The sequence below is a fragment of the Amphibalanus amphitrite genome, unplaced genomic scaffold (genome assembly GCF_019059575.1).
Source record: "Amphibalanus amphitrite isolate SeventyFive unplaced genomic scaffold, NRLGWU_Aamphi_draft 000200F_arrow, whole genome shotgun sequence".
In the NCBI taxonomy this organism is placed as follows: Eukaryota; Metazoa; Arthropoda; class Thecostraca; order Balanomorpha; family Balanidae; genus Amphibalanus; species Amphibalanus amphitrite.
The window spans coordinates 801,241-814,538 of NW_024881695.1; the positions used below are offsets into that span (position 1 = coordinate 801,241).

Sequence of the window (13,298 nt, forward strand, 5' to 3'; positions counted from 1 at the left end):
AAAATTTTTAGCATGTATGGGTGTGCATGTGGAGATGTAGACTGCGAATGAGACGGACTACGACGGTTTTTGAACTCAATTAAATCTGATTGACAACATAATGTAGGACTAAAAACTGACTGTCAGAAGAATATTCACAGAATATTCACTTCACCCGGTACAACGAAAAGGGAAAGTCAGGGAACAGAGGCAGGGTACATCTCGAAGATCAAATTGCAGGTGCCGATTGGTTATGGATCATCGCAGCTCAAGGTACTGCCATGTACTGCCTTGTGCTGCTTTATTGTTAACTGAAATTGCTTCCACCTTGTATTGAAAGAAGTCATTATGGAAGATTTTAAAAAGGTTCTTGAAAAGTGTTTAATACTTTGAATTTATATTTCTGCAGAATTATACACCCGTATCATTCTTTACATGTCAATATTTGTATATTATTTAGCATATAAGAAAATAGTGGCCCCAAGTTTCTAGGAAATATCTGATTTTGCTCTCTGGGCCACTGCAGATCCCTAAAAAGTTAGGAGCCGTCTTCATTATTTAATGTATAAAACCAAATAAATTATCACTGCTCAAAATAGGAAGAAATGACAAATGAAAAAAGTTTTCCTACAGCGCTGCAATCCAGATTTTAAGATAGTGATGGGCGCACTAGAAAGCAAGTAAAAGGTATTGTAAAAGTACTCCACAAGGTAAAAGTAAGGAACAAGAATATCCTTATACTGTTTCAGAATTTGGTAACAAACATTTTTTATGTGTTTTAAATACCCGAACGAATCGATTCAAGAATCAGTCTAGATGATATTATATGGTTTTTGTATGGTGTCGGTGGTACTTGAATGACCAAAGTCAGTAGATGTCCATCACCTTTCGATATTTCCGTGGTGCTCGCTCCCATTTCATAGCTGCTCACGGTGTTTTCTGCTGACGTCATATGGTGCTGCTCCACTAGCGCCACCATACGGCGTCAGCTGGCGAATTATCCAGTTAATACCAGAGCCCCAGCTTCGCCGGCTCCACGCAAGGTCGCATTTTGGATAGACTCGCAAGAGACGTTTTGTATGAGAGGGCATTTCAAGGCCAGCAAAAAGCTATTTTAAACTTGAATACATATCAAAAAGAAAAATAGATATTTTCGCTTTTCGGATACGTTTATAATTAGATTTTAATTATTAAGCCAGTTGAACCATTGAATAATTTATCATTTTCATACTAGATTCTGAAATAAATTTGCTTTGTTCCAAAAAAGCTTTATTTTTATATTCAATAAATCTAACAGGCGAAAAAGGTTATTTATTCAAAAGTAAACTGGTCAAAGATGAAAAACACACAAAACTGTAATTTATTTCTTTTAAGCTAGTTGAATTGCTAGTTGAACTGTAGCTTCTAGCAAGTAGACCAAATCTCCATGATAGAGTTGGATTTAGACCTGCCTGGTTTTGGCGCACATGTTACATTTACAATGCTCGATAAATACACGCTGTTGCTGTCGCCGGGAAAAAAGTTGATTGTTGTTATCAAGATTGTTGTGTTAGGTTGCGGGCAAGGTAATTGGTTTTTCCCCTTATCCATTTCATGTCGATCCTCATTCGATGCTGTAAAGATCTGGTAAATAAATAATAAGTCAATTGTCATAAAGAGATCGTAGGTATATTGTTATCCAGGTCAGTCGGGCAAACTGCAGGGAGGTAATCTAAAATAAGATTAATCTAATTTGAGATTATGACGTCACCAAAATGGGCGGAGCGATGACCATATAAGGAGCGATAATCAATATTTAGATTATATTTCCGACATGTCCTCATTCAAACCCCCCATAACCGCGTATTTGGAATTTCCGACCTCGACGAGCGTCTGTGGTAGAAAACCACCACTTTGGTAGGGGAAACTACTGCTGTCTGCTACCGTTTGCACTGCATGTCTCGCTGTAGTTGCGACCGATTGCGACATCTATGCAAGTCAGCAAGGGTACGTACCTTAGCGATATACGTACTTTATAATTTACGTACTTCTTCGATGCGTATTTTCTTCTTTGACGTACTTTTGTCTAGGTATACGTACTTTGTGCTGTACGTACCTACCTCTGCGATACGCCTACTTCTGTCCTTGACGTACTCATGGGCGTAGGAACCTCACGAAAAGTGGGGGGGCCAGCGAAACTTCAATGTCACTTTGTGGGAGCCCCAATACCCCTATGAAGAAATTCTTTGCAGTTTTGTGCTCATCTCACCTTGCTGAATCATTTCCTGCTCTTAGTTTTGTATTTAAATAAAAAATAAAGATTTTACTTTAAAAAATGGCTAAAAAGTGGGGGGGGCCATGGCCCCCCGGCCCCCCCTGTTCCTACGCCTATGGACGTACTTATGCCATACGTACTTTACTCGACGTACTTTTGCGATACGTACTTTTGCCCTTGACGTACTCTTGTCCATACGTATTTTATGCTGTACGCACTTTTACGATATGTGCTTTTGTCCTTGACGTACTTTTGTCCATGCGTACTTAATAATGCACCACGTACTTCTTCGATACGTACTTTTGTCCTTGACGTACTTTTATCCATTCGTGCTTTATAGGTACTGTATGTACTTTTGCCATGCGTACTTTTGTCCTTGAAGTAGTTTTGTCCATGCGTACTTTATATACTGTACGTACATTTGCGATACGTACTTTTGTCCTACCTGCCACTTGCCAGGGGCGTCGCCACAGATTTTCGACAGGGGGGACGGATCGGCCGACTAAAAACCCAAAATTAGGTATCGTTACCGTACTTTTTCACGGGCCGATGCACTATCTGTTCAACGATTCTGAGCTGAATTCCTACGCGGTACGCGTCTGAAGCATAGGCGCGGGAGCCGGGGGGCAGTGGGGGCAGCTTGCCCCCCCCCCCCAACTCTGGGGCCGTGGGGGCGGTGCCCCCACAGCTTTGAGACGGAATACCACACCTTTTTTTGCAAATGTTTTCTTTTTTGTTGAAAAAGCCGAGGGGTGAAAATAATTGTGGCCTAAAACCGGTGAGAAAACTAGATTTGGGGATACCCTAGGTGTGCCCCCCCCCCCCCAGTCGGAAAGTAGTTCCCGCGCCCCTGGTCTGAAGTATTCATTTTTACACTGGTAACCAGAGCCTCCGGTCTTCTATCAGGGTATAATTGTTGACACATGCCGTCAATCTGATAGTTAACTGTTAATGTATACATCATACGTAGTGGTTGCTTTAGGTATTTGTCACAACTCTGAACTCATAATCTCTTTTGGTCTCCAGTATGAATGGGCGGCGCGGGTCGGCGCGAAGCGCCGCGAGATTTTCGTCGGGGTCGGAAATGTATATGCATAGATGTCGCTACAATAGCTTGACATGCAGTGCAAATTGTAGCAGACAGCAGTAGTTTCCCCTACCAAAGTGGTGGTTTTCTACCACAGACGCTCGTCGAGGTCGGAAATTCCAAATACGCCCCATAACCATCGAAGGACTGCTCATAACCACGATATTTTTTTGTTGAGTGACAGACAAAACTTGATCCTACAGATTGCGAACTGGCCAGCACATTTGAGATTGGACTTTGGGAGTTATGACGTGAATAGTCGAGGTCACCGCTGAACGGGCAAATACATTAATCTATTTTTACTCCTTTTTATCATACTCATTAAATGTTAAGAAAGGTTTTTTCGGCAGTTCTGAGATAAGAAATATTCAATTATTCAATCCCACTACGAAAAAATGCGTATAATACAACGCATTTATTTCATTTCGGCTACGGCGATTTATGGCCGCGATCTAGCGCTGTCCGTGGCGTCGTGTATCCTCTCGGTAATAATTTTTTCCCGCCCATATTTTTCGATGGAATGGTGCCAAAGTGGTACCAAAATAATGGTAACATCTTATTTACCCAGCAAAATTGAATTTGGGTGGTAGTAGTGTGGCGTTAATGCGTTATTGGCGTACAAAACCGGTGAGTGTGTTGTTACGAAGGTGGCTCAGCTGCACCCCCAGTCACTTCAACCTAGTTTTTTTTGACAAAATATTGTCAGGCATGGCATGTTTTTGTTAATTTTGACAACTTAGGACATCAATCAACATATCCTGAATCGTTGGTGCCAATTCATTATAAACCTTTGTCTGAGAGAGTAGAAATGAGTTGCTGGGACACTTGTCTGAAAATGTAAACATTGTATTATGGCAGCATATTTCCAGAAATAATTCTGAATTTTGATTTATATTTTTCCTTGAAAGGACAGTCTGTGTGTTTGTGGTTTGGGGTGCAGTTTTGGCTTATATTTTCAATGCTTTTAAATGCTATATGGGTATTTTAACCCAAAACTCAGAAGTATGAATTATTCAAAGTTGCATGCCCCGGAACCCCAGTCAGAGCCCAACAGGGCTGCAATACATGACATCATTGCGGGAAATCAAACAAGCTAGGCATTTTTTATCTTTGTAAAGTGCCGTAGGTCCCAAGGGATACCAAAACTGAGTAACCTCCGTAGTTACGGGAAGTGTTACAGGAAGAGTCGTGGGACGATATCATTGTTAGGCCAGGTCATTGGTATTCCACATTCACATGTCATTATGCATATACCTTGAATAGGCTTTTGAGCTTAAATAAAAACAAATATTGATTGCTTATTTCTGTGTTTTATTTTCTAAAATAGCTTAAATATACTTACAGAAAGCCAGGTAATGTGCTGTATTTTTCTTTTCTACGTTAGACTGGCTCTATTTCCCTGCACAGGACATGACGTTCCAGTGCCTTATACTGTGAGATTATAATGCTAGGGTTTAACATTTATGCCTACCCTCTTGGATGCTAGATATGTAATCTTAATTTAGATTAGGCCAGCTGAATGTAATCTAATTTAAGATTAGTCAGCTGATTGTGTAATCTAAATAAAGATTAGCCAGCTGATGACATAATCTGAATATAGATTATTCGCCCATTGAGGCTGGATTTTTAATCTTAATTTAGATAATGTTCCCCATCATATTTCAGGAACCCCAAATTTTTTCTCAGAGCTGTTTTGGTGCTTCAGAGGCAGTTTGAGATGTTAACTGTGCTTTGTGAAAGAGTGGTGTGATTCTGTCACTCCTTGGCCACTACACAGCTGTTTCTGCAGAGGACTGCACAAATGCCCAAATATGGGCATAGAATAATCTAAATTCTGATTAATCTTTATTTAGATTACCTCCCTGCAGTTTGCCCAACTGAGGTAAGAATTTTCAGCGGTGTTTATTCTGATTCTCTGAAATTGTCTCAGCTCAGTCTCCCACTTCAACTTATGAGAAAGATGATAAATAAGCTGCTGATGTTGTCTTTCAATGGTTGACTTAAGGCAAACATTTTCAGAACAGATAAAAACTGGCCTCTGAAAGAGAAAGGGCTCTGCTCTATGCTTAACTGGTAGGCATGTGTCTATCCAATATATTTTTTATCACCCCTCATCTGCTCCACAGGTCAGCCATGGGCCGAAATGCAGCCTCTCGAGCCCGCAAGAGGCACCAGATGCACATGGAGTCTAAGTCGCTGACTGGTGCAGGTGGTGTGTCGACATTACCTAATGGTCAGACCAGTGCCACCGATTCTGAGGTCATTGTGGAGCCGCAGCCTGAACTGTCCATGGATAAACAAGCTGAACCTCCATTTCATGAACCTCTGCATAACCTGCCAGATGTGAGTGGCTGTTGTTGACCTGTTGTCTATTTACTTTATTTGTTTTGCTCCATGATGTGTCTGGCTTAGAGACATTTGGGATGTTGCTGGTTCCGTTGAAGTTCAGTTGATATTTTTAGCACTTTGCAGTTTGACTTATAGTCATTTTATTTCATAGTTTGACTGCAAAGCATGGCAGCTGAAAAGCAAGTTGCATCAGCTAAGAGTCAAATTCTCCATCAGCCTGTATTTTGACCAGGCTGGAAAACCAGACAAGGCCTAAATAGAAGTTGAACCATGTGTACCATACTTTATGGTTATCTTCTTAATTCAAAGTCTGTTATTTTTCAGAATATGTTAAGCTGTCTCTGTGTTTATCTTCTGTTAGTTTGTTTCTCTGCCTCTCTGTTTGTTTCTCTGCCTCTCTCCCTCCCTCTTCTCTTTTCCTATTACCCCCTCCTCTCTCTTCTTCTCACCCCATCCTCTTTCTTCTTCTCACCCCATCCTCTTTCTTCTTCTCACATCACCCTCTCTCTCTTCTTCTCACCCCATCCTCTCTCTCTTCCACTCCCCCTCTCTTCTCTTTTCCTCTCTCCTCTCTTCTCTCTTCCCTCTTCCCTCTTCCCTCTTCCCTCTCTCTCTCTCTCTCTCTCTTTCTCTCTTTCTCTCTTTCTCTCTTTCTCTCTTTCTCTCTTTCTCTCTCTCTCTCTCTCTCTCTCTCTCTCTCTCTCTCCCTCTCTCTCTCATTCTCATAATATCGATCCATCGGTTTCTCTCTTTAATTAACTGATGCACTGATCCTCCCCTGATACAGGATGCTGACTCACTGGCCATGCTGTTACGTGAGGCCAACGCTGCGGCTTCCACCGGCCCCAGTCGGCTGTCGGACCCGCGCCGCGCTCTGTCGCTGATGCGCCACTGCGCGCCGCGTCTGCCGGCCGCCCAGCTGGCCGATCGGCTGGCCGGCTGGTGCCAGTTCCTCGGGGGCCTGCTGCGCGCGCCGCGCCAGCAGTGGTGCCGGGACGCCGCCTGTCGCACCGCCGCCTGTCTGCTGGCGGAGGAGACCCGGCTGGAAGAAGCGCACCGGCTGCTCGCCGGCGGAGCGCTCGCCCAAATCGTCACTCCGCTGCTGGAATCTCCCGACCAGGCGACACTCGCCTCGCTGCACTGTCTGCGCGTGGTGCTGCTGCACTTTGGGCGCGGCTGCGGCGCGCAGCGCAGCCAGCTCACGCAGTACCTGCTGCAGCTGTTTGATGGCGAGAAACCGGCCGTCGCCTGGGCCGCCTGCCGCTGCGTGGCGCTCCTGCCTCACACGGGCCCGTCTGGTGGCGGCGGCGCGGCCTACGCGGCTGCCTGGGCCGGTCAGATGCGGGGACTGCTGCGGGCGGCACACGCGCACCTGGACCGCCTGCTGGACGGCGTGGTGGAGGTACGCGCCTACGAGGTGCCCGAGTGCGGCGAGCACGAGCTGGAGCTGCCGGCGGTGTCGGCTGATGGCGGCGCGGACCCGATCCGGCTGCGGTACCGGCTGGCGCGCCGGGTGGTCGCCGTCTGCCGCGTGGCGGCGCTGATGCTCTGCTCTGCCAGCAAACAGCCGGTGACGGTGCCGGCCACGGCGCTGCTGGAGCTGGCGCAGCGCTGCGTGTCGGCCGGAGCGGCTCCCGTGTCGGCCGCCATGGAGCTGCAGGCGGCGCGCCGCGCCTTCTGGGACGTCCGAGCCGCTGCACTGAGGATGCTCGAGGCGCTCATTGTCTGGTGAGCATGAGGCAACGGATGGCCAATGATCAGGGTTCGGGGGCTTAGGATGCTGGAATAACATGCGATTTGCTGTTTGAATTTGTATACTTCATGGAAGCACCAGAACAGTTAACCAGTTGTTCACATTCTTAAAGACGTCATCATCAGTTGAAAATTTGCTCATGGTCCTGTACGAAAATGACATTCCTCTGAACCTGCCGACTCTCGCGCTGATTTTCAGTTCACACGCATTTGATTCTTTCTCGCTTGAATCCCTGTCTCATTTGACTGATTGCTCGACCTTCTTCCCTCGTCTGTTCCTGCAGCTGCGGCGTCAGTCTGGTACAGCGGGCCACGGCGCTGAACGGCCTCCTTGTGAGCGCTCTGCAGGCGCCGGCCGCGCCGCGCCCTTCCCCGGCAGCCGAGGCGGCTCACCGGCAGGGCCTGCGCACGGTGCGCGCCTGGCTGACGGCGGCCGGCGCCGGCTGCGGCCTGCAGGACCAGGCGGAGAAGCTGATCACCATGCTGTCTGAGGACGTCCGACCGCCACAGCCGGCCAAAGTAACACTGCAGGTGAGAACGGGACGGGACCGGAAAGGTGGAGGTAGGGGTGGGTGGTGCGGGTTTACTTTGATTTGTTTCGTCTATTTTGAAAAAAAACGATTTCTATGAAGAGCGATGTAGTTATCAAAAAAAAAATCAACAGTGTGAGCCGAATGTTCTCATGCTCTCCTCTCCATCTCTTACAATGAAACAGAAAAAGTGACCCCTGGTTGTCAATTTGCACAGAAGCGTTTTGTTTAGCACTCCCTCCCCCTCTGTCGCAGACCAACCCGGCGGCCACTAACGGCGTCACCACCAACCCATGCAAGAAGAAGCGTCGCGGCGCCGGCGAGTGGCTGGAGGCGGACCTGTCGGCGCGCCAGTCGGCCCCCGTGGCGCGCCGCCCGGGCCGCTGTCTGGCCGCGCTGGAGGTGCTCTGTCAGCTGGTGACGGCTCTGGGCCCGCTGATGACCGTCTCGGCACACCGGGCCGCCCAGCAGCTGTGTGTCGGCCTGCTGCTGGAGGTGCAGCGAGCGACTGGAGCGCCGCCGCAGCCGTACGACCGCCCGGCCTGCCGCGCCGGTCTGTACCGCCTGCTGCGTGCCCTGGTGGCCGACCCGCACCCGGCCTGGCCGGCCCCCGTCCAGTTCGCCGTGGGACTGTTCGCGCACGGAGCCAGAGATGAGGATAGCATGGTTAGTTGGGGCAACGGGACGTGAAATCATCAATGCCGTTTCATGGTAGATAGTAATGAGGTTTTTTTTCGTGAGAGTGCCTATTGTTTTGCTGTAAATAGCCATTGTTTCCTTTTTGCTGATTGCTTTTTGGTAGTGTTTCGTTTACTCTATCGACCTTGGATGCCGTGGGAAAATGTTTCTGCAGGCGCCAGAGTACAGTTCGAGTTTGAGTTGTTTATCAGTAATTGCTACGACGGGAGTGAAGGATCCAGTATAGCAAAAGACTTTGTGGTCAAGCTGCAAATCTGCTGTCTTTCATCCCAGTGGCACTTTCTTACTCTGCCCTCTGTCGCCAGGTGTCGATGCTGTGCCAAGACAGTCAGGCGCTCTGCTCTCGTATCGTCCAGCCCACGCATCCCACACTGTTCTTCCCTGTCGACCTGACCGCCTGGAGCAAGCCTCCCTCATCGACCGACCCAGCGGACGGCGCAGCTGCCCCCGTCACTGATCCAGCGGCCGCGGACGGAGTGACAGCGTTCCCCGCGCCGTCCGGCGGACTGGCGGTCACCACTGACGTCACCAGTGTATCCAATGACGTCAGCGGGGCGTCGGAAGCCGCCAAAGACATCCCCAGCGATGTCAGTGAGTGCGGCTCGAGCGACACTGTCCGCCTGGGCAGCCGACTGGGATCGGTGACAGCAGCAGCGGCGGCGGCGGCGACCCCTGCCGACAGCCGCGCGGGCTCGCCGCCGGGCGCATCGGTGCCCAGCAGTAGTCGGGCCTCCCCGCGACCCGCTGCAAGCACAGCTGGCCTCGGCGGGGGCCGGGCCTCGCCACCCGAGAGGAAGCCGCCGGCGGCCTGGCTAGCGGGCGCCGCGGCGGCTGCGGGGGGTGGTAGGGGCGAGGCGGCGTCCGTCACCACTGTAACAATCGCCTCCAGCGAGAGCTCTGCGTCAGCAGACGGCCGGCGCTCGGTCGAGCTGGCAGAGATGGAGGAGGACCAGAAGTCGATCGTCCTCGGAGGTAGTGAGGACGGGGAGGAGGAGAGCCGACCGACCGCGCGTCGCCCGGCACCCGACGAGAGTGACGAGGTGGAAATACTGGAGACCAAGCGGCCCAGAAGGCAGACCATGAACGATGACGACCTGGCGCCGGATGTGGCCGAAATGCTGAAGGATTTCGTGAACGAGGACCCGGAGGTGGAGTGAGAATAGAGAGCGTGAAGCGGGTCAAGGGAGGGAGGGAGGCGAATGAGCGTCCGATGGGAATATGTGAATTTTGGATGCTTATGTTTGGGCTGTGTTCTTAACAGCAAGGAACTGAAAGCTGTTTTCCTGCCGCTGGGCAGAAGAAAAGGAAGCTACGCTTGAAAGATGCGTTTCCGGAAAATGGACATAATCTTTCTGCGTCAATGTAGACGTGCTACCTTCGGCCAGGCTTCTGGGAGCTCCGGCAGCTGGCGTGTTTTCTCCTCTGGGCAAGTCTCGCTCTTGTCTGAGTTCTCAGTTATCTGTACGCGGTGTCCATTTATCCAACAGTGGATTTCCTGTGCCGATGCGGGAATACCATTCAGGGAGTCTCACCAGGGACCTCTTATGCTTGCCGTATGCGGCGGGTGACCGCTTCCAACAGAGCAGTGCTTGTTGTGTGGCGAATGCTGGGCATGTTGTAAAAAAATATGGTAAATATTTGACCGAGCCGAGAAATACATGGTTTCATGTTAAACAATCTAGATGCGTGTAAGGTAATAACTGGAAACCAAACCCGTGTTTTTAAGCATCAGGCTTAGAACCAGTGTCTATGTTAATGGCGAATGACATAAATTAACGCGCCAAACCCACCAGTATGAGTGTATCTACCTTCTTCGCTTGCTTTCTCACTCGCTTCCTGGTTCGCTGGATAGTTGACGATAGGTATGCAATATGCATACTGTATTCCTAAGTGAAATGGAATGGGCGGACTCTGAATATTACGCGCATCGCTTACGTAATACTTCGAATGTTAGCGATGTGCATAGCTCAGGTAGTGCAGCGTGTTTCCGGTCGAGCTGGAAGACATTTCTTGCATAACAGTTTGAATTCCGACAATTTCTTCTGTTCATGCTGGTAATACCTGTTTATTTTTCATTCCTACGGGGTTCCCGTTGCATTGAAACATCCATTCATCAGAAAGAACAAGATTACAGCACTGTATGTAGGTGCTAACCTGTAAACCAATCGTTGGTGGAAACAGGTCTGATGCGGTTTCCCTTCGTCGCTCTGCAGTTTGCACCAAACCGGACTTCAGATGCGGAGCAAGAAAGTGTGACACTATAAACTGTAGTAGACTCACTTTCGCCCCCCCCCCCCTGCTGGAGGCAGTCCCACCGTCAATGCTAAGGCAGTATAGGTATACCACTAAACTGGATATACTACTCGAGCTGAGGAAGATACAAACTGGATACAATGCGGCCAGCGATTGTGTGTCAATGCCGACCTCGTTTTCAATTAGCAATGTAGATGCTCGCGAATGACCGCAAAAAATTACAAAACATTAAACGGACTTTTTATCGGAAACTAGCGTTCGTGTTGATTTCGAGTTTATGTTGTAATTGGTTGTGTTTACTGTTTCGTGTCGATATTTCAGATGTCAGGAAAGATGAACGTCAAGTAATGGTGACTGGTTGCGCTGAAATTGTTGCTTGGGGTTTGCAATATGACCTTATTAGTTTTGCTTTGGTAAATTCTTCGAATGTTGAAATCGGATTTCTAATCGGAGGACAGATTCTGTTGTGTGTATTCACGTCGCTGTTCACCTGTTCCATACACAGCAGGCTATAGCTGGTACCTATCTGCTTTGAAATGCATCGATCATGCTTTGGGAAAGGGAGTATACCTACACATATTTCGCATTAAAAGTTCTGAAAATGTCCATAAAAAAGGTGCTGAGGTCGAAGGTCTCTTCCCTCACGGTCTCTCATTTGTCACTTATCACTGCCATGGCTGGGGCGATAGAGAATCGGCCAGGCGTGATCCCATCTGTCAATGAAAGCAAGGCCGTCCTTTTCTGGCTGGGCCGAACCTTGTCCTTCACCCAGAGACGAGGAGCGGTCTGTCATGCTTCCTCATAACCGGCCCACGTCTCCCGACTCTGAGGCTGTCGGGGAAGGGGAGGGTGCTCGAGCGTCCTCCTGCGTGACTCTTCAAACGATCGACACTCCTTCCGAGATCTCGAGACATCTACGAGCTTATGTACGCTTGTCCCGACCTCAAACGGATGACAAAGCATCCACAGGCGGACGGGAAGCACTTCTTGACCTATGCGTGATTTTACACATTTCCTTGTTCCGGTGATTTTAGACGGTTCCTTAACCCGTGAGTTGCTGGGGGGGGGGCGTTAAACGCCCCCACTTTTTTCGCCGGGCCATAGCATAAAAACGGCGCGCCTGCGGCGCGCCAAATTTTGGGTACCTGTAGGGAATTGAGTGAAGTTTATTGTGACAAAGTTTTTAAAAAAAATCGGTCGGAAAATTTTTGAGATATCGAGGTTTTAGTGACGCCATGATTTCTGAGTTTTCGACCAAAAACGGCATATGTTCAAAAAATCATATAAAATCACAAAATAGACATACAGACATGCCGTAAACGCCATTACACTGCCAATACCATGGACAATCAAATGGCAATCTTCGATTATTGATTATCGTTCCGCATTTTCCAAAATCTTGAACTGAATCTTGGCAATTTCTCGTGACTACTTCACGACCATGATACATGCATTTCTTAAATTGAACTTTTTAAGCCAAACACGTGCACATATGATAAAATGAATGTCACCATCGTGTTCTACGCCCCAAATTACCCATACAACATGTGTCACAGGCTGCGAATATCAGTTTTGATTTTCGGGGATGTGTGCCTACCCGGCTGACCTGACCTTGACCCTGACCTATGCTTGACTGACCCCTACATGGAGCTGACACTCTTGTAGGCCTTATATGATGGATTGTGCACCGTTTTGACAGAGTTTATGACGAGAGGCGCCCATTGCGAAGTCCTGAAGTCCATGCTACTGAAAGCCCGATTTCAGGTGTTTGACCTGACCTTGACCCGACCTGTGACCTCAAAATTCAACTTTGAAGTACTCATCTGAAGCGTCTCGTCGCGTTCTTTCGTTTGCCGCCTCGTGCGTTTCGCTGCGCCTTTTGGTTCTCGAGTTATCGGCTGGGGGCGTTTAACGCCCCCCCCCCCCCCAGCAAACGGTGGGTGGCGAAATACCCCAGCAACTGCCGGGTTAACTCTCCATCTTGCGATTGTAGTGATCCCTGTATTATCCGTCGTAAGATTCTATATTGCCCCGAGCCATACATAAGCAAAATGTTCCGCGGGATAGCGACTCCAGGGCTCCAGGTCATCCAGTCTGCGTGAATGGAGGACCTTGCTGATCTTGATGGGACTTTTCATGACTGCGTGACTACGTGAATTCGTGACCTGGCCTCCGACGTGACTATGCGTGACATCGTGATACCGCTCGTGACGGCATGCGAGGAAGCGTAACGTGATGTGAGCCGTGAGCGCAGCCTGGTACTAAAGCCGCCTACGAGTGTAGACCCAAGGCCGTATTTGTAGACCTATCGCCTCCGGTAGTTAACCCTCGCACGACCAGTCCATTTCTCATAACACGAACGACCAGGGGGGGTTGTTACGACCCCCCCTGGCGT

The 13,298-nt window shown here is 48.9% G+C and overlaps 1 protein-coding gene across 2 annotated transcripts; it reads left to right on the forward strand.

The window, feature by feature from the left end:
• The first annotated feature begins 1,470 nt into the window (after positions 1-1,470).
• Positions 1,471-10,329, forward strand: LOC122384841 (proline-, glutamic acid- and leucine-rich protein 1-like). Of its 2 annotated transcripts, none has more exons than XM_043372616.1 (6): positions 1,471-1,544; positions 5,447-5,663; positions 6,457-7,397; positions 7,706-7,952; positions 8,207-8,617; positions 8,956-10,329. In XM_043372616.1, the coding sequence occupies exons 2-6, from the start codon at positions 5,454-5,456 to the stop codon at positions 9,805-9,807; spliced, it is 2,661 nt and encodes an 886-aa protein (XP_043228551.1). In that variant the 5' UTR covers positions 1,471-1,544; positions 5,447-5,453; the 3' UTR covers positions 9,808-10,329. The 2 variants fall into 2 exon arrangements, with proteins under 2 accessions (XP_043228551.1, XP_043228552.1); XM_043372617.1 differs by having other exon boundaries at positions 1,532-1,661.
• Positions 10,330-13,298: the final 2,969 nt, after the last annotated feature.